We start from the raw sequence: 18,556 nt of genomic DNA on the forward strand, positions 1-18,556 counted from the left end.
TCGTTGGTATTTCTGACGCTCCACCATACACAACATCAGACCCCGTTCCGAACGGATCCCCTTGATATTTAAGATATTTTACCCTTACAAAACAATACTATACCCTAATCAAGTAGTAAAAAATCATTTAATCATCACGTTACGGCCACACACACAAGATGAAGATGATTTATCTTATTTAATTCCCGTAGCAGAGAGAGATCCATTGGGAACGGGTTTCGTGTGGGGTGCGAAAATCGATGTCATATCTCGCGGGAGGCACCGCCCGCATGATGAATTAACCATAGTGAAAAAAGAAATCAAATAAAATCTCACCAGAAATTTAATTAAATAATACTTTTTCAATAAATATAAAAACAACAACACCAAGCGTTCTTTGTTGGAAGCTGCATACAAAGCAGTTCAATCTTCCCTTTCTCTCTGTTCTTCAATTCAATTCAATTTCATCACTACTTTTGTACAGTTATTCAAACCTCACCTCACAGGTACTACTCTCTCTCTCTCTCTCTCTCAACCGTTTCCAGATCTACGTTGCTCAAATCTCAATTTGTTGATTCATATCTTGGTTGTAGTTAGATCTGTAGTTGAAGTCTTCGTATGGTTGTGAATTGTGATCAGAGCTTGGTGGTGGTTGAGAATTTTTAATTATTTATTCTTCTTGTTAGGATTGAATTAGTTTGACCAGATCTCAACCTTCAGCTGTAGAATAAATATTCATCATCTCTCAATTATTTTATTTATTGCTCTGATTTTCAACATCTGGTTTTGATTTTTGCTATATATATGCTTGTGGTGACCAGATATAAATATAGAAAAATTCAAGGACCAACGAAGAAGAAGATGAAGCAGCAGCAACGTGCCGTCCACAACGTCGTCGCTTCATCTCGGGAAGAGATGACCGGCAGAGACGCCGTCGTTTGCCCCAAGCCTCGCCGCCTCGGCCTCTTCAACGACAGATCCTTCCGGTGGCATCTCAGGTAAATTTCATTTCATTTCATTTCTCCCTGTCTTCTTCAGTTCTTCCTTCCGTTAACTTGATTTTCTCTGCAGTTGTCAGGTTGAGCCTTGTGATTCATACTCATCTAGCTCAAATCCTTTGGAATCCATTCTCAACAAGGTAATTAACTCATCTTAATCAAGTGAATTAGGTTGATCCATTGATTACTGTTGAAGATTTCATCCATGGTTAAATTGTTTAATTCTGTATTAATTTTTGTTAATTTCTTGTGATTTTGCAGGATTTTGATTGTGAAATTATAGATCAACCATACTACCCAGTGGTAGCCTCGCCGCCCCCATTTTTCTGCGGGTCGCCGCCGAGCAGAGTAGCTAACCCATTAATTCAGGATGCTAGGTTCGGGGATGAGAATATCTCCCCGCTCTCGCCGTCGTCATGGGTGGTGGTTCCTGCACCGTCGTCTCCTTCATCCTCCTCCAGGAAGGGAGGAGGCTGTGTCCGATCCAATTTTGGTAACAATCCGGCCGTGAGAGTCGAAGGGTTCGATTGCCTTGACAGGGACAGGCGAAATTGCAGCATCCCTGCTTTAGCCTAGAACAAATCCACCCACTCATACACATATCTTTGAGATTAGAATTCAGTTTACCTTTGATATCCACGGAATAGAGGAGTTTTGGATGGATGTCTGAGTTGAAGAGGGAAAAAGAGATAGAGTTTTATGTAAATAAATATGTTGAGTTAATCAGTGAGTGTATGTAAATGTCAGTTTGTGTAGGAAAATTGTGCAGTTCATGAAATAAGGTTAAGATTGAGAGTTGAATTTGGGGGGTTTAGATGATGCCCCCTTGTTTAGGTGTCTTGAACCATTCTCTTATGTGTAAGTACAAGTCTTTAGAGGATGGGAAATACTTCTTCATTTTGAAATGAATTTCTTCAATGGGTCTTTGAATTGTAACTAGCTAGCTAGCGGCTTAAGAAGGAAAACATGTACAAAAAGTATGGTTTGTATGAGAATTCTAAATGGGTCTTACAAAGTCTCTATGTAAATGAAATTGAATTCTGTTTAATATGTGTTGTTTGTAGCTGATTGTGACATCCATGGCCATGATCCATCTTGATCAAGTTGTTTTTGTCCCTAATACAAGAATATAAGGAGGAAACAAAGCTTGCTTTGTCTATCTCTTTGGAAATTGACTTCAAATAATAAAAAAAATGAGATGAGATGAAGATACTGTTGGCGAAATTGACAATGCCTATGCTCAGCTTATGGTTTACGCAAAATAGATGCGGCTTTGGGAAAAGGGGAGCGCGGCGTTGATTTCTAGTTTTCAATGGTTACTTGCCGATATGACAAAGAAAAGAAAGGTCTTTTGCTGGGCCCACTGTGAGATTGTTCCGTCATCGCGTTCAGTGTTTTCACTTGGCGTTTGTGTGGTTCGCAGAAACTGTTGGATCTCGATGTTAACGATATTTAGTTGAGGGTCTCCAAACGAGTGCGTTAGAGCATCTCCAATGGTAGGAACTTATTTTGGGACTTAACTCAATTTTTGGGGCCGAAATTGCCACATAGGATTTAAGACACCCATAAGGTCTTCATACACATTTCACTCTAGTGGTTTAGATCTTATTTTACTTTTTAACTGGACCCACAGTACCCAATATATTTATATTATTTATTTCTCTCCTTAATTTTCACTTTGGTTATGGTATTGAAGGAGAGAGAAAAAAATATTATTTTATTTAAAATCCCACATTTGAGAGTACCTGAGCTAAGGCACGGATCTTAGCTTTTGCTAAGATCTCATGCCATGTAGGATAGCTCCAATGGTTAGATCTAATAAGATCCGGATCTTATTTTAAGGTCCCAAAATAAGGACTCCATTGGAGATGCTCTTAAGCATAGCTGTAGTAACCTGTAACAACAAAATAAATTCAACCAAAAAGATATACTTTAATATGCATTGATTATATCTTTGGTCATTTTAAATTCTCATATTTATAGTTATATATTTGATTTAGATTATGTTTTTATATTATACTCCCTCTGTTCCTAATTATAAGACCTAATATAAAAAATTGCGCTTATTAAAAAAATATTAAATGTGTCTAATTAGTGTGTTGGTTTTTTAAAAATGCATACATTCTTCTATATTTACCCTTTGTTATTTTCTCTCACTAATAAATGATAGGTGGTAATTAAAATTTTGGAATTGAAAACACACCATTAATGTAAGGGTTATATATGGAAGAGTAAAATACTTTTTGCTAGATTATTGTTAAAGGTCTTATATTTAGGAACTATAAAATTTTAAAACTAGGTCTTATAATTAGGAACGGAAGGAGTAAAGTGTTAAATATGTTTTTAAAATATGAAATAATATAGTGAATCTAAATTGGTCCCAAACATTAGCATAATTTTTGGTCTATGGATTTTATTTAAAATAAGAATATATGACGGTATAGCACATGTGATTTATTTTTTGCTATATAAACTCACGTGGATAATTCTAGTTAGATGTAGATTATCTAACGTTTTTGTTTTTTGCATTAATTTTGGTCTCAACTCGTCTCCAAACCCTTACGAACAACGCCTCCGCAACAAGGCGATGACCATGACTACACCATTTTTTGTTAGCTCACAGGGGTCTCAGGGTGGAGGCCGACTATGGTCTTCTAGCGTGATGGGGTGGGGTCGTTTTGCTTGGTGGTTGTAAGTGGGTATGGGGTTGCTTTTTTAATTTCGGGTGAAAACAACAATAGGCTCGGCAACGAGAAGCATGAATTAGTTAAGGATGGAGGGGAAGGGGTAAGGAGATGATGGAGGGAGAATAAAGGAGCTAGAGGGGAGGGGGAGAGGGTGAGGAAGAGGGGAAAGGTTGGCCAATGATTGCTAGATGCTTAGATGATGTTGTCCCAAGATTCAAGCTACAAAGGTTGTGGCTTTATGTCATGTGTTGGTTTCTAGATCGGTTATTCTTTCTCTTTCTACTTTGGTTATGTGTTTTCTTTCGAATTTGGGTATTGTGGTGGTGTGTACGTAGGTCTTGGAGAAGGTTGTTGTTTTTTATTCCTTGGAGAAAATGAAGATGACAATGGAGATGATGAAGATGAGGATGAGGATGAAAATAAAGTTGATGTTGATGAGGAAGAGGGACGAGAGGTTGGAGACTATTGATTTGAAATTAGGACATGGAAAGATCAGATAAATATTTGTCGGATATGTAAGCATTTCGCTTAAGCTCATATTAAGACGAAGATCACATTTGGTTTTTTCTCTAAACTTAGCGATTTAGATGAAAAATTATGTTTCGACTGGTGATTAAGTTCAAACATCACCATATTTACGGGTAACCAAAAACATATTGAACATTTTACCTCTCATAACCAAGCAGACCGTTAGTGTCGTAATTAGCTCTCTTGTTTTCTATTTTTTGTCAAGTAATAAGCTCTCTTGTTGGCCCCAAGCATCTTATGGTTATCTTAGACCAATCGCTAAAGTAGCTAGCACATGTTTCCCAACTAGATCTGAAATAATTATGTTTAACAACAATAATTTATAATAAATTTGGATTTAAAATTAAAAAATAAATATCTGCTCTTACATTGCACGAATGCACAGGATAAAATGTTGTAAACAAACAAAAACCTTAAATGCAACTGAGAATAATCACATTATAACAATTTTAATGTCGTTCTCATTAGAAGACACTCAAGCTGTTTAAGTTTATTTGAAAGATTAATAATTGAATATACTGCACTGTCAATATAAAATACGTGAATAATATATATACACAAACCCCAGTATATTTTTAGCAAGCGTCCATATCATAAAATTCCATTGTGATGCGAATCAATAAGGCTATATTTCTCATAATAAAATATTTGAATTTTTTTACAATGTAAATTTTTTTATTGTTGTGTACGTTGAAGACTGAAGCCATATTTCTTGTTGGAAGCTGATGGTTATCTAACCCCAACAAAGAACGTAGCTATCATTCAAATTATGCTTTCTGATACCTTTTGGAAGATGCTGGTTGTCCTGCGACAAAAAAGATGTTTGATATAAGCAGGAAAAAATAACATTTGTTATTTTCAATTATGAGACTATTAACCAATCAAGTCAACTGGAAAATATACTATATATGATTTCTTTTAACATTTACTTCAAGGTTTGAGATTACTCTCATTAAAGTCAATTGTGGAAATACATTAGGCTTTTTGGATATTAGAAAGATAAATTGCACCATCGAGAGATTAATTTTGAGACTTCCCCCACCTCAACCTATGTCTTTAAGACTTTAACTCTTACCACTTGAATTATCATTCGAGGACGTGAAAATACCTTGGTGCAATAAATAAATTATGTGACTATAATCATATTTTTATTTATTTTGAATTATGAATTTTTTTTTGGTCGATTATTATGAAATTATTAGCATATTCCCAAAAACACAAAACACCAATTTTGCTTGCTTGGACCAACAAGCCCATCAAAACAAGTAGATTGGATCATAATAGAAAAATTCAGTTGGACCAAAAAAATTAGAGCGGCCCATACTGGCTTAGAAATGGATGTTGTGCTGCAAGCCTGAAACAATGAGGCAGGCTAACAAGGTGACTGACTACTCACTAGCTCTAGGCCTAATATAATTAGACAACAAAAAAGAGGCCAATACAATTAAGTGTCGCTTGAAAAAAATAAAATTGGAGAATACATTTTGAACTGCCCGAAATGATTATTTATAAATCCTAGAACATCCTATAAAGAAAATGTTAAGTCCTAAAATGAATTTTTATAGTATTAAAAAACCATACGTTCAAAAAAAAAAAATAGTATAAAAAAACCACTTCTTGATATTTTAAAAGTACGATTACTGGAGTCTCTTTACTTCTTGTGAGAGTGCATAATTTTGATTGGTGTTGCTTGCACGACTGAAAAACATTGACCCAACGAGGATTGTAACTGCATAAGACTTTTCAACATTCAAGTTAGTGAAAGAGTAAAGTATATATTTCAAAATCTTAGAAGAAATCAAAGTTTAACATAATGGATAACGCATTTATAGAGGAATGACTACACTTGTGTGTTTATAGGTTCGGTAACCATCATACTTGTCTCTCAAAGTATTTAAGATTTCTTTTGACATACCTTTAGAGATATTAGCTTCCATTGGCCAGGATTTTAGTGAATGTCATTAAGTGTGCTGAAGTCATTTCACTCAGCTATTATGGTTTTCACTCAGTCGCAACACCTTTGGGCCGACTGAGATGCCCTTATTTTGGAAAACAATCACACGTTATTCTAATTTGAGAATGAAGCTTCATGGGTCTCACAACTACAAGTCCTCCCTCCTGTTTTTTTATTTGGGTCAATCCTTCCGGTTCAATCACGCATACGCTAACGCGGTTTAACCCGTTGGCCAAGCCCTTATGTGCTTTCCACTCTACAGCACTCGCACGTGCAACTCAAACCCGGCACGTGTTCCCTAGTCCTCTCACTCAGATAAAACTCTCGAAGCGCCTAAACCGTTCTCTTCCTCGCAATCTCTGAAACCCCCATTTCTCCAATTTCTCAACGCTCAGTTCCGCTGCTGTCACTGCTCGCCGGAGATGACGGTGAGTTCCGATCGCATCCCTATACCATTTCATTCCTCGATTCATTCCTTTGAAGATCTTGTATTTGATACTGTATATCAGTGTATTTTATTAGCTAGCCATTTCTACTTTTCTAGTAGCAAAATCATGATCCGTTTCGTATATGGATGAGATTTCGCACTTATCTCGATGGTAGCTTTGTTTAGAGTAGATCTGTCACAGTCTTCTTTGAAGAAGATCTTTGTTTTTGATTTCGTGTTTGTGTTGTGATGTTTGGTACTTGATTTCAATTAGGTAAACGAAGATTTGTTTCTGTGTTTTTTGACTTTGGGAAGAAATGGATAGGCTATTTGATTCTTTGCTTTCCAGTAAATGTAATGTTTGTTCTGTTTGGATGTAGTAATTGTTATGGTGCTGTGGATGGATCTCATTTTTTATGTTATTTGGATTATACAACATATGTGAAATGATTAGAATAGACATGCATTTTTGTATAGTATGTGTTGCAATTTTATTCAAGAGATCACTGTAATGGACTTAAATTGATATTTTGATTGAAATAAGGATAATCATCTATTCAGTCCCTCATTTGGCTCGGTGAAATGGGTTGAAATTCGAATAACATGACTCTATCTTTTCCTTTGAACTTATGTTGTCTGATGATTATTTTCAAGTAACTTTGTTTGGTAGAAAAACAGCATACACAGTTATGACTTGTCGACCTGTCCTTTTCAAAGGGGGACCGGATTGTATGATCATGAACTATGTGCATATTTATTTGCCGGCTGGTTGAGTAATGTGTAGTCATGGATTTGTTTTCAACATCTAGCTTTTGGGCTTAGGTGTTTGGCTTTCTGCTTCATTTGTCATTTATTGCTCTTTTAAACTACTTAATTTCTCAAAGTTTTGTTATTATATATAATACTCTTTTACATCCCCTCTTTTCTCACCTTTTACACAAGATTGAGTTGCATCTAATATGGACAGTAGTTATGAGGAACTATTATAAACATGCAAAAACCAAAAATGGAATGAGTGGATTGACAGCTTGCAGTTAGAACATTTGTTATTTACATGTAACTTCATTTTATATCATTACTGATAGTCATAGGAGACACCTCACATCATGAGGGAAGTTACCATGTTTTAGTATGGATCAGTAGTAATGTAGTATCATACTTAAGTGTGAGATTCTGGAACATATAAGTACATAATCGTAGGTGGATTCCCCATAAGTTTTTAAACATGCTGTGTTCTTTTTTTTGCAGATCAAAACCATAAAAGTCAGTAATGTTTCCTTGGGAGCATCTGAACGAGACATTAAGGAGTTCTTTTCCTTTTCTGGTGACATTGAATATGTTGAAATGCAGAGGTCAGTAAGTTTCTGTGCTTGGTGTTCAACAACTTTTTAAGTTTATTTTTATTCTTAGGTTTTATCATACAAATAATATGTTGATGTATTAATGCAGTCATGATGAACGATCTCAAATTGCATATGTTACTTTTAAGGATTCACAAGGTGCTGAGACTGCGGTATTACTATCGGTAAACTACCTATCATTAATCCCTCTGTTAATATAGATATTTGTATCAAACTGTTCTTTTATGAAGTAGTTAAGTATGTCAAACACCTAATAATTTTTTTATGTTATTGAAGTTCAAAACCATATATTTGTTGGGAGTTCATGATTTAGAACTATGGAATTTTTGGTCATCATCCTAGAGACATTACATTTAGCTGACATATTCAGCTTTTTGGTTAGATAATGCAGTATCAGTGAATAAATATTCGATATCTCACACATTTCATACACTAGCAATGGTGTTGGTAAGAGAGGAAGTTATCTGTGTTTCTATCATCTGCCATAATTTGAATTGTATTTGTTGTTAGTTAGGAGTTGTTTGCCCTAAATTACCATTCCTACCTAATGCTTGTTCTATAAATACACTCTTTGCATCTTTGAATAATATGGAACCTCCTTGGTTTATTTTCTCTCTCTTGAGAGTTCTCTCTTCCTTCCACGCCCCAAGTCATCCCAGTTTATTCAAATGGTATGAGAGCTTCAAGGAGCTCACCACTTCCGTGTGCTACGCATACAGAGGTTAGCCACCACTGTCACCAGCGATAGTGCATCATGAGTAGCAATATTGAAGTTGCTCCTTTTTGTTACTCCCTTTATGGTTAGGACCATACTCGTTTGGTTGCACGAATACCTCATTGAGTTGGTTGTTTTGGTGGCTCAGGATCTTCACACTATCCCTCAAACTAGTTGTCTATAATCATCTGTTTTTTTGCTCTCTTGGTAACTAACTACCTGGTGGCCTAGTTTGAAGGATAGAAAACTAGTACCACCAGTTTGCAACGATGGCTTCCAAAAAAATTTGCTTCGTTGCTCAAGCTGGTTGTGATAAGTGTCTACCGCCCATCACCTGTGGGGACTGGGGTGCTATTTGATACTCTCACACAATTCACATGCTAGAAGTGGTTTTGGTTAGAGTGGTTAGAGAGGAAGTTATTTATGTTTCTGTATCTGTTATAATTTCTGTTATATATGTTGTTAGTTAGTCAGGAGTTATTCACCTTCAGTTACCATTCTTCCCTGTTGCTTGTTTAATAAATATACACTTCATATCTTCTTCTGTATCTTTGAATAATATATTTTGTTTATTTTGCAAGTTTGCTGGTGCTAATCCGAGCTTGTGTTGCTTGTATTCCTAGCCACTAGTTGTCTTGTTTATAGTTGGTTTAATGTAGAAACGTAAAAGAATAGCTCTTAGAAGTATGCTATGTTGCCTCTGCTTTGGGATGTGTCTGATGTATCATTTTACTTGGGTACTACATTTAATTTTATGATTGGTTATACTTTGCGTTTATAACATTGTTCACTACTTGCTGTATTGGTAAAAGAAAATTGGTCCAAAGACATGCAACATCCCATTGCTCCTTGAAAGATATCTACAACATCAAATTGCTTTTTTGATTTCTCATTTTTACGGTAAAATAGATCCCTAAAATGATAGCAAATTGATCCTTGATGGATGAAGCTGGTGGAGTTAATTATCATTGTATACCAATTTGATTTAAATGATAATGGAGAAGCAGCCTGATGCTGTGTATATTTTTCCAAATGGGTGTTAACATTCTGCTAATGTTAATATTGCCTCTAATCATATAAAAATTAACCGAGTTCCAATATATCAGGGAGCAACGATAGTTGATTTGCCAGTTAGCATAGCTCTGGATCCAGATTACCAGGTTCCCCCTGCTGCCTTGGCATCATCTGTAAGCTTTTCAAAGATCCTCTACTTATTGTGCTTAAGTAACTAGGTTGTTTTTTCCTAACATCTGTTAATGTTTTTCAGGAAACAGAGGGCAAAGGTCCTAGTGGTCCTGAATCTGCTCTACGGAAGGCAGAGGATGTGGTCACAAGCATGCTTGCGAAGGGCTTTATCTTGGGGAAGGATGCTGTCAACAAAGCCAAGACTCTTGATGAGAAACACCAGTTATCTTCAACAGCCTCAGCAAAGGTTTCATCAATTGACCAAAAACTTGGGCTTACTGAGAAAATAAGTGCCGGTGCTTCAGTTGTGAGTGCCGGTGCTTCAGTTGTGACTGACAGAGTTCGAGAAGTGGACCAAAAGTTTCAGGTTTCAGAGAAGACCAAATCAGCATTTGCAGTTGCAGAACAGAAAGTCAGTACTGCAGGGTCTGCTATAATGAAGAATCGCTATGTACTCACTGGGGCTACCTGGGTAACAGGTGCTTTTAGTAAGGTTGCTAAGGCAGCTGGGGATGTAGGACAGAAGACAAAAGAGAAACTGGAAAGTGTACAAGAGGAAGAAAAGCGAAAAGTAGAAGACCAGTATGCACATGTCCTTTCTGAGTCCCCAAAAGCTGCAGCAACAAGTGAGGTGCACTCTTCCAAGCCTGCTCCTGCTCAGGGCTTGATCCTTTGATTTGCATCCTGTATATACCTTATTTTGAAACTCCTGTGAATTGTTTCCATATATCAGCACAACTTTGATAGATTTTACTAGTTATTGGACAGGTTTGCAGTTATTTGATTGACTTCTTAAGCAAAGATAAACTGAATTTCCCAGACTTAAATGTTTTTTCTCCTGTTATCTCGAGCATTCCCCCCATTTGTTTGTTAGTGTAGCATTCGCCCTTGAGGCGCATCTGGCGCTTATTTGGTATATTTTGATGGACTCATGGAGGAAAAGATAGGGGAATGGAAGGTTTTCAGTCGAACTCATGTTGTTTTCAGAGTGTTTATAGTGTTCGATACTAATTGTGTGCAAGTTCACAATGCTTAAGAGTTTCGTTCATTTTCTTATCTCAAAATGAATGTAAATATTGGTTTGCATTGATGATAACGGATATCTAAACATAGCTAGAATCAAAGGAGATGGTAGTGGGGATGAAGAATTTCCATGGGATCCTGATTGTCCAATTATGGATTTTTATTGTTATGGATTTAGGTTCCGTGCTAGTGTTTTATTTTCCATTGTTCTTCTAAAAAAGAAGAAAGCAAACTGAAGCCTGTTCTGCAATAGCAGTTTGCTGGTTCGATGCTTGTTTTACATATATTGGGACTCTTTCACTTTAGAAAGTAATTCAAAATTAAGCAACTACAGTTAGTTAGTTATGAAATTAATAGTTGAGTTTAAACAATCTCATCTTTAGAAAGTAAGCAATGATAGTAAGTTAGTTAATTTTGAACTAATAGTTGAGTTTCAATAACTTTCATGTAATACACATGATTACACATGCAAGTAAAAGTATATCGAGCGCAATTTTTGAACGTTTTAGCTAACTTAAAAATGTTTTTTAAATAATTCATGTGAGTAACTTTACTCAAGTCTAATTGACATTAAATGATGCTTTTGCCTTCATAAATTTTTTTAAAAGAAATTAATTAGTATAAAATTCTAATATGTTGAGTAAATATATTACATATTAAATTAAAAATATTATTTAATTATACCTTTCAACCAAGATTCACCTAAAGTTTTTGTTAAACTGAACTGAGTGTCCCATCTGTCTGGTTCAATGAACTGTCCGAATTTTGAATAGTCAAAAAAACATTTTATGCACGTTGATGGTTTTATTAAATAAATAAATAGATAGGAGTAGTAGTTATCTTGATGAGAAAAGGTTGGAGAGAAGGAGAGGGATTGAATTGATATTTTGATAAATTTCGACTTTACAGCTTTATTTAAGCATAAAAACTAGTTACATGTCAACATGGAGTCTAAAGTGACCCACTAGATAGTTTGGCTTATATGCCGACAGAGGAGCATGCATGAATGAAACAGTAGAAGTCGACCAGGCCGCATATTTGCTTCTGGTTGATGGATATATGTTTGTAACATTCAAGTCGAAGGAAAGGCACGCCGCATGCTTTTGTTTCTGACTTGACACGTACGAACCAACTGACTTCACTCTCTCCCAGCTGATTCCAACGGTAGATAATATCTTCTCCTGCCGCTTGGCCAACATGCACGCACACCCCTTTTTTATGCCTTTGTACCATTTATGATGACGCCACTACCAGCTAACATCAGCAGCTACCCACAACAGACAAAAATCTTTGACTCCCTCCATCAATTCTACTGCTATGTCATAAAAAACAACATTGAACAAGAAAATAACACATGTAATCTTCTTAATTATGACATAATTAATGTTCATTTACAACACTTAACTAACTTAATCCTATGGTTGATTAATTGACTCATAATAAGTATTACTCCCTAGTTTAAGTAAAAGTCTTAGGTTTGTGTCTTTATAAATGCAATTCGATTTAACATTGAGTATTAAGAGAGTTTTTTCGGTTTAGGATTCGAATTCTGTGAAAAGACTAATTTACTAACACTATATTACTAACAACTAACATTGACCTATAAAAAAAAGAACTTTTCCATGTGTAGAAATTTTACTCAACTTCAAACATGATTATCAATTGAAAAAGTCTGTTTGGTTTTCAACCAAATAAGTGCATTCCGTTGGCTAAATGTACGTAGGAAATCGTAATCTCGAATTCTAATACTTCAAACGGACTTTCTAAATGAAAATCAAACAAACTCATAGTTGTTGAACACTTATATAAAGTACGTGAGTGAAGTTTCTAATCTCTAACTCTTGATTTATTGCCAACCTCTTGGTCTGTATTTAATTTTCAATTTTAAAATCTATTTGGAGTATTGGAATTAAAAATCATACATTCCAAATGCTTCTAAACATTAAAGAGGTTTAGACCTTTGTTTGATGAAAGCATTTTTTAAATTGAAAAACCAAATAGACACTTATTTGTTTAATGTGATGATGTCCCAATTGTCGGATATACGTCGGTAAAAAGATTTGTGCGTTTTATAATTGAGATTATCTAATCATAAAAATTAAAATAGTCACATTAATTAATTTTTGAAAGTTGAACTTCCACTGTAGTCAAGAGTTACCTTCCCGAGAAAAGAAATCACCGTACTCCTCTGATTCCTTGTAAACTTCACCACTAGTAATTCTTTAATAAAAACAACGAAATCAAAGAACGAAGCAAGTTGCTTTGCAAGTGTATTTCGTACTTAGTACTTAGTAGTATTAGTATCTATCACTATCATCACGAGCTTTGCCGACAGACTCACGTGAGTGAATGATTTTTTATTTACATAGGAAAATATTTGATCACGTGAGTGGATGATTTTAACACGATTAATTAGGCGAGAGGAATAAATATAACTTCAAAAAGCAATATTAATCTTTTCTAACAATATAATATTTTTAAGATAATGTATTTAACTTTTTTTAATATTTTCTTATATAAAAATATTTATATGAAGCTTTATTAAAACCAGGACCTTTTTGGTTAATTTTAAATAAGTAACCGTCAAAAAATATTAAAAACAAGTAGGCACCTCAATTTCACCGAAAAAATATTCATTACATAAAGCCTCTACATTTAAACGGGCCAGGTGAAGTGTTTGACTTAGCTCTAGTAGCTAGCTGCCCCCTCCATTGTGCCAAGGGTGTGATGTTTTGTCGTCATATCCAAATTAGGAATTCAAATTAGGAATTGAAGTCATCTAACCAATATTTTTGTTATCGGTTATTAAAATAGTTATAACAGAGAGAAATCATCTATAAATAATTAAACAACACATTAATTAGTAGTATATTGGGGAGTCCCGACCGAGATTTCTCAAAAAGGGTAAACGACAACCCAGTCACGATTTGTGACTTATCATACCCAGTTGGGGCACACAAACATTGCGTTCTTAAGGTTTGGTGAAGCTTTTGCTTAACTCCGGCGTGTTCGAGCTCAAATTCGTGAGCTTCAACCCGTCGGTCGGGCATTCGTCGATCCTCATTTTCGGAGCTTGATTTTTGTGTTGTCCCAACTGTTTGGAATGTGATGTGGCTGATTGATTTCACTCTTAACGTGCCGAATGCCGACCACAATCTCATTTGCGTGGGGATTCCGGTGACGGCGCTAGCGTCAGGGGTCAATTCGTGATGCCGCAGCACGAACCGAAATTCGTGTTGCATGTCCCGGCGGGTCGTGTGATCTAGTTTGGATGCGATTTTTTATCTGAACGTGAGTTTTTGCCATATGAAAATGATTGTGAAAATGTTTGTGAAAATGATCCGACTTTTTCGAAGAAAACTTTTTCAAAGAAAATGATTGTGAAAACGATTTCTCTTGAAATAAAATCTCTTTTGAAGAAAATGTTGATTGTGAAAGCGATTTCTTGTCCCTAAAATAACGAGTTGCGATCGGTACATGCGGTGGGTACATTTCCAGGTTTCCAACGTTGTCTTTCAATTGAAGTTTACTGACCTCAGAAGATTCATACCCCTGACCTATGAAGATGTTAGAGTTAAACCTAAAACTTAAAGTTAATTGTGCCAACCTATATTAGTGCATGTCCAAACCAATATGTTATATCGATTGTAAATAGTGTATATGCATATAAATTTTATAACAAATAATTTATATTGACAACACATAATATTATTCGTGGAACTTATAACAAGATTTATTTTATTATGGAAGCCGAGAGGCTAGTAATGAACTAACATAAAAATTTACCAAGAAATTTTAGTTACTACATCTTTATCCAAAACTTTAGATTTTCATATAACTCGCATCTTTTATAAAATCTTCACCTTATTCATTAAGATTTAAGAGTCAGCATTATTGTTAATGTGGATGTGGACGAACCACATTTATGTTAAAACATAAATATAACTGACAGAGAAACTGTAGAATTAAATACACATCACGTCACTTATCCAAACCCAACTTGGTCACCGGTCACAACCACAGTAGATCAGATCAACCCCAGGTAACGCCGGGTGCTCTATAAATACCATTCATTTCACCTTTCTTTTCCACTTCTCCCAATTGAAACTGAAACTGAAACTGAAACCACCCACACAAGATGAAGAGGCAGAGAGGTGTGAAGGCCAATGGTGCTGTCCACCCCTGCATCCCAATGGAGAATCCTCCTCCTCCCCCTCTTCTTTCCAAGGTTGAAGAAGTGGCTGCAGCAATGGGGATGAAGAAACCAAAGAAAGAGGCTGAGCAGAAGGAGGTGAAGACGGTGGTGGCGGTGGAGGAAGAGGAGAAGAAGGAAAACATCATTGACTTTGCTGGTGCAGGGTTGTTGCTGGAGGACAATGGTGCTGTGATCAATGGTTGGAACAATTGGGAGGAGAACATGCCTTTGTTTGGAGGTGTGGTTGATGAGACAATGCCATGGGGCTACACTGGGTTTCCAGGGTGGGACATGGATTTGACCGAAAACTACAGTGATGTTGTTTGGGATGATGATATCTGGAATCTCAAGAACCAAATTCCAAATCCAATTTTGGATATGTAGAAACAGGGTTAATTGGGGGGTAGAGGTACAGGGTAGACTTTTAATATCTAGTTCTGAAATTAACCATCATATGCTTAAATCTTAATCATCTTCATGTTTCTTTTACCTGGGAATTAATGGATCTGAACTATTATCTTGTTGTTTGTATATGCTGGGTTTCAGTTTTTGCTTTTTCATGTTAACTTGTCTGGTTGATCAATAACTCAAGATTATCTGGCTAATGAGGCCTCTGTAATTGATCCTGTATATTTGGTAATGGTTTCATGAAAATTGGGCAAATGGGAAGTTAAAAAACTTCACTATACATATCAGCATTCACAAGTTAAACTGTGGTTGTGTTGTGGGATTACGTACAAATGTGCTCAGGTTTTTGAATTGTGATCGCGTCTCAAAATTACAAACAAATACAGGTTAATGCAGTCGTAATGCTGATACAGGGTTAAAAAACAGGTTATGCTGTCCTCAATTATGGTTGAGGACTGAGGACCGCAATTTGAAACCATGAATGTGGGTTGATGTGGCCGCAATTGTGATTGCGGTGTTGTTGTGAGTCGCAATTTTGTTTGAGGTCCAATCCGTTTTTAGCACAACCAAACTTTGACTTGAATTAGGGAAGATATGATCATGGGAATCTTTGCCACCATAGGTTCCAAACTTAGCTTGACAAGGTAAATTGACAAGTTGAGATATGTTTGTTCAAACTAGTTTAAACTCTTTAAATGCGGCTACTACTTGTATGAGAGTAGCAAAGTCCACTCACTTGGTATGTTTGAGAAGACAACCTTTAATTAATGCGTGTTTAATTAGTTGTGACTTGTGACAATTCATTTTTACTGAGAGTTAATGTTGTCGAAAATATTAATTATGGTAATAATGAGTTAAAATTGAAGTGATTTGAATATATTTATGAAAAAAATTAATTTCTCTGACAATGGTGTGGTCTGCTCTTGTTCTGTTTCTGCTAATCTTTGTGGCTACTGGCTAGGCATAGGAATTTTTTTTCACCTCAAAATGGCTTTAATATTCGGTGCATGCTTGGGTGCCCATAAATTCATGTGAGTGTAGACTATAGGAGTGAAGTGTATCAATAATGCATAAACACTTAATATGACAAGTGCTGACTAGATTTTGTTTACACTATTTATGTTATAACCCAACTGAATTTCAACTTACTAAATATGCCCTCACATTTTTTACTAATTATGTAAAACAGTCATTCCCACCCAGACCCATATTCTCCATCCCCGATCCATTATCAAACAGCAACCCCCAAACCACCTCTAGATCCTCTCTTTTTTGACCTAATTCTTTAATTTTTAATTTTTACTTTTTCGTCATCTCCTCCTCTCCCAAACAGCAGCTGCCGCCGTGCCCACGCGTGCTCCGCCGCGTCCTCAGCGACCACGCCTGCGCCGCGCTTCCCCAGCCCTCGCGATTCTTCTTGGGTGTCCCTCCAAGGTCGCGCCGTTGCACTCTCTGGGCACCACCGTCGCTGACTTAACCCACGCCGCCGACCAACCGACTGCCACCCTCAACCTCCCAGAGGCCAGGAGCCACCCACACGCTCCCTCCTTTCCCAGCGAAGCAGATCTGCAAAGCCAACCAGTACTCGCGCCGCTTCCACCACCAATCGTCGCTCACTCCGCCGGCTCTCCATTTCAGTTGAATATTCCAACCATCTTAAACACCTCCATGTGTGATTGGATTAACAACCCAAGGAGCTGTTTGAAGTATCTCTGATATGGAAATTTTGAATTCTCTCTGTCAGCAGAAACCTGTCTACCTCTGGTTTATTCCTTGTGCGAATGGGCAGTGAAGGTGCGTGGTAAATTTCCACTAGAGGGTTTGCGTTGATCTTTGGAAGATTGCCTGTTTTCTTTTAATTGTAAGGGTTCATGGTTGCTGCCAATGAATTAGTGGGGAATTGGATTTTCTGGTTTTTATTTGTACAGTAGCTTCCTTTCTCTTCTCTTAGCTTTGTGCTTCTTTGTACATGGATTGAAATGCTCATAGTATTTCCTTTAATTCAATTTTGGCTTAAAATAAAAACACAAACACGGACAAAGAGTGGAAGAGAAGCAGAGGAGGTTGGTCGGTGGCTAGAGTGCAAGTGAAGGGGACATTGCAACAGCAGGACTGAATTTGAAAATTAGAAGGTTCTGGGGTTAATTTATAATTACAATAAACCTACAGGGTTGGTTCAGAGTTTCCACAATATTATTAATACGTGTAATATTATTACTGGTACATGTCACTCATGTATTTAACCCAAAAAAAGTTTGCTTGTACCAGAGGAAATGCCTTAATATTCATCCACATATTCACACATTAATGGTAGAATGGTTTTGAGAGTTGAACTATCTCATTCACATGTTTAAATGATAAAGTGTTAAAAAGAAAGTGATGTGCGAACTAATTTTAAAGAATTACTAATTGCATTAAATATTTGGCAGAAAAAATTTAGATGGTTCAAATATGATTGAGTAAGTGGAGAATATATGTCAACTCCATGAAGTGCTTCTAGAGCTGGATCACAACTCACAAGATCCTTCGACTTGGAGTTGCAAGTTTAGGAGACCAAATGAAAAATATCCATATACTTGTATATTTTATTCAACCTAATTTTTTTTTTCTAGTTACATAAAATGTTGCTTTCTATAGACAAGATCCTCTGCCGGTATTTTCCATGATGCGTGCAATTGGGGGAAGAAAAGTAGTGGTTTGTGTAACACTAAAACTTAATAGTTTGTGACCGTTTTTTATTGTCATAGATAATACAGTACATTATCATTTTTCAGAGCCACTTTTATCGGAGAACAAATTCAGTTTGTGACATTATTCTTATCTTCAGTGAATCATATATCGAACTCACTACATTTTTAATTTCACTCAAAATAAAATTACCAAGCTTAAACTGTATTTCCAACTAATTCTTTTTTTAAGATGAGTCAAATATATGATATTTCTATTCTCTATTACACTCTAGTGATTAAATTGAGGAACACAATATAATTTATTTTGCCCAAACCTGCATGTGGCTCCTAAGTTTGGCGTTCACTGATCCATCTATAGCATAATTAACATGGTGGATATTATGAATATCACTTTCTAAAAACAACT

The 18,556-nt window shown here is 36.1% G+C and overlaps 3 protein-coding genes across 3 annotated transcripts; all 3 read left to right on the top strand.

Annotated features, from left to right (window-relative positions):
• Positions 1–295: 295 nt before the first annotated feature.
• Positions 296–2,025, top strand: LOC130720417 (uncharacterized). The gene is made up of 4 exons (XM_057571061.1): positions 296–485; positions 801–977; positions 1,051–1,117; positions 1,239–2,025. Exons 2-4 carry the CDS (start codon positions 841–843, stop codon positions 1,551–1,553), a joined length of 519 nt encoding a protein of 172 aa, XP_057427044.1. The 5' UTR covers positions 296–485; positions 801–840; the 3' UTR covers positions 1,554–2,025.
• Positions 2,026–6,416: 4,391 nt separating this feature from the next.
• LOC130718046 (binding partner of ACD11 1-like) lies at positions 6,417–10,678 on the top strand. The gene is made up of 5 exons (XM_057568493.1): positions 6,417–6,574; positions 7,822–7,925; positions 8,023–8,098; positions 9,756–9,836; positions 9,917–10,678. Exons 1-5 carry the CDS (start codon positions 6,569–6,571, stop codon positions 10,508–10,510), a joined length of 861 nt encoding a protein of 286 aa, XP_057424476.1. The 5' UTR covers positions 6,417–6,568; the 3' UTR covers positions 10,511–10,678.
• Positions 10,679–14,928: 4,250 nt separating this feature from the next.
• Positions 14,929–15,583, top strand: LOC130718696 (uncharacterized). Its single transcript, XM_057569323.1, has one exon. The coding sequence runs from the start codon at positions 14,996–14,998 to the stop codon at positions 15,434–15,436; it is 441 nt and encodes a 146-aa protein (XP_057425306.1). The 5' UTR covers positions 14,929–14,995; the 3' UTR covers positions 15,437–15,583.
• Positions 15,584–18,556: the final 2,973 nt, after the last annotated feature.

The sequence above is a fragment of the Lotus japonicus genome, chromosome 5 (assembly GCF_012489685.1).
Source record: "Lotus japonicus ecotype B-129 chromosome 5, LjGifu_v1.2".
In the NCBI taxonomy this organism is placed as follows: domain Eukaryota; kingdom Viridiplantae; phylum Streptophyta; class Magnoliopsida; order Fabales; family Fabaceae; genus Lotus; species Lotus japonicus.

Excerpts from the sequence above, each read along its gene's own strand:
- LOC130718046 (XM_057568493.1), top strand. Across the intron at positions 8,099-9,755 it reads AGACTGCGGTATTACTATCG|GGAGCAACGATAGTTGATTT; the intron begins GTAAACTACCTA and ends CCAATATATCAG. Across the intron at positions 9,837-9,916 it reads CTGCTGCCTTGGCATCATCT|GAAACAGAGGGCAAAGGTCC; the intron begins GTAAGCTTTTCA and ends AATGTTTTTCAG.
- LOC130718696 (XM_057569323.1), top strand. The coding sequence starts at position 14,996 with ATGAAGAGGCAGAGAGGTGTGAAGGCCAATGGTGCTGTCCACCCCTGC.
- LOC130720417 (XM_057571061.1), top strand. The coding sequence starts at position 841 with ATGAAGCAGCAGCAACGTGCCGTCCACAACGTCGTCGCTTCATCTCGG. Across the intron at positions 978-1,050 it reads TCCTTCCGGTGGCATCTCAG|TTGTCAGGTTGAGCCTTGTG; the intron begins GTAAATTTCATT and ends TTTTCTCTGCAG. Across the intron at positions 1,118-1,238 it reads TGGAATCCATTCTCAACAAG|GATTTTGATTGTGAAATTAT; the intron begins GTAATTAACTCA and ends GTGATTTTGCAG.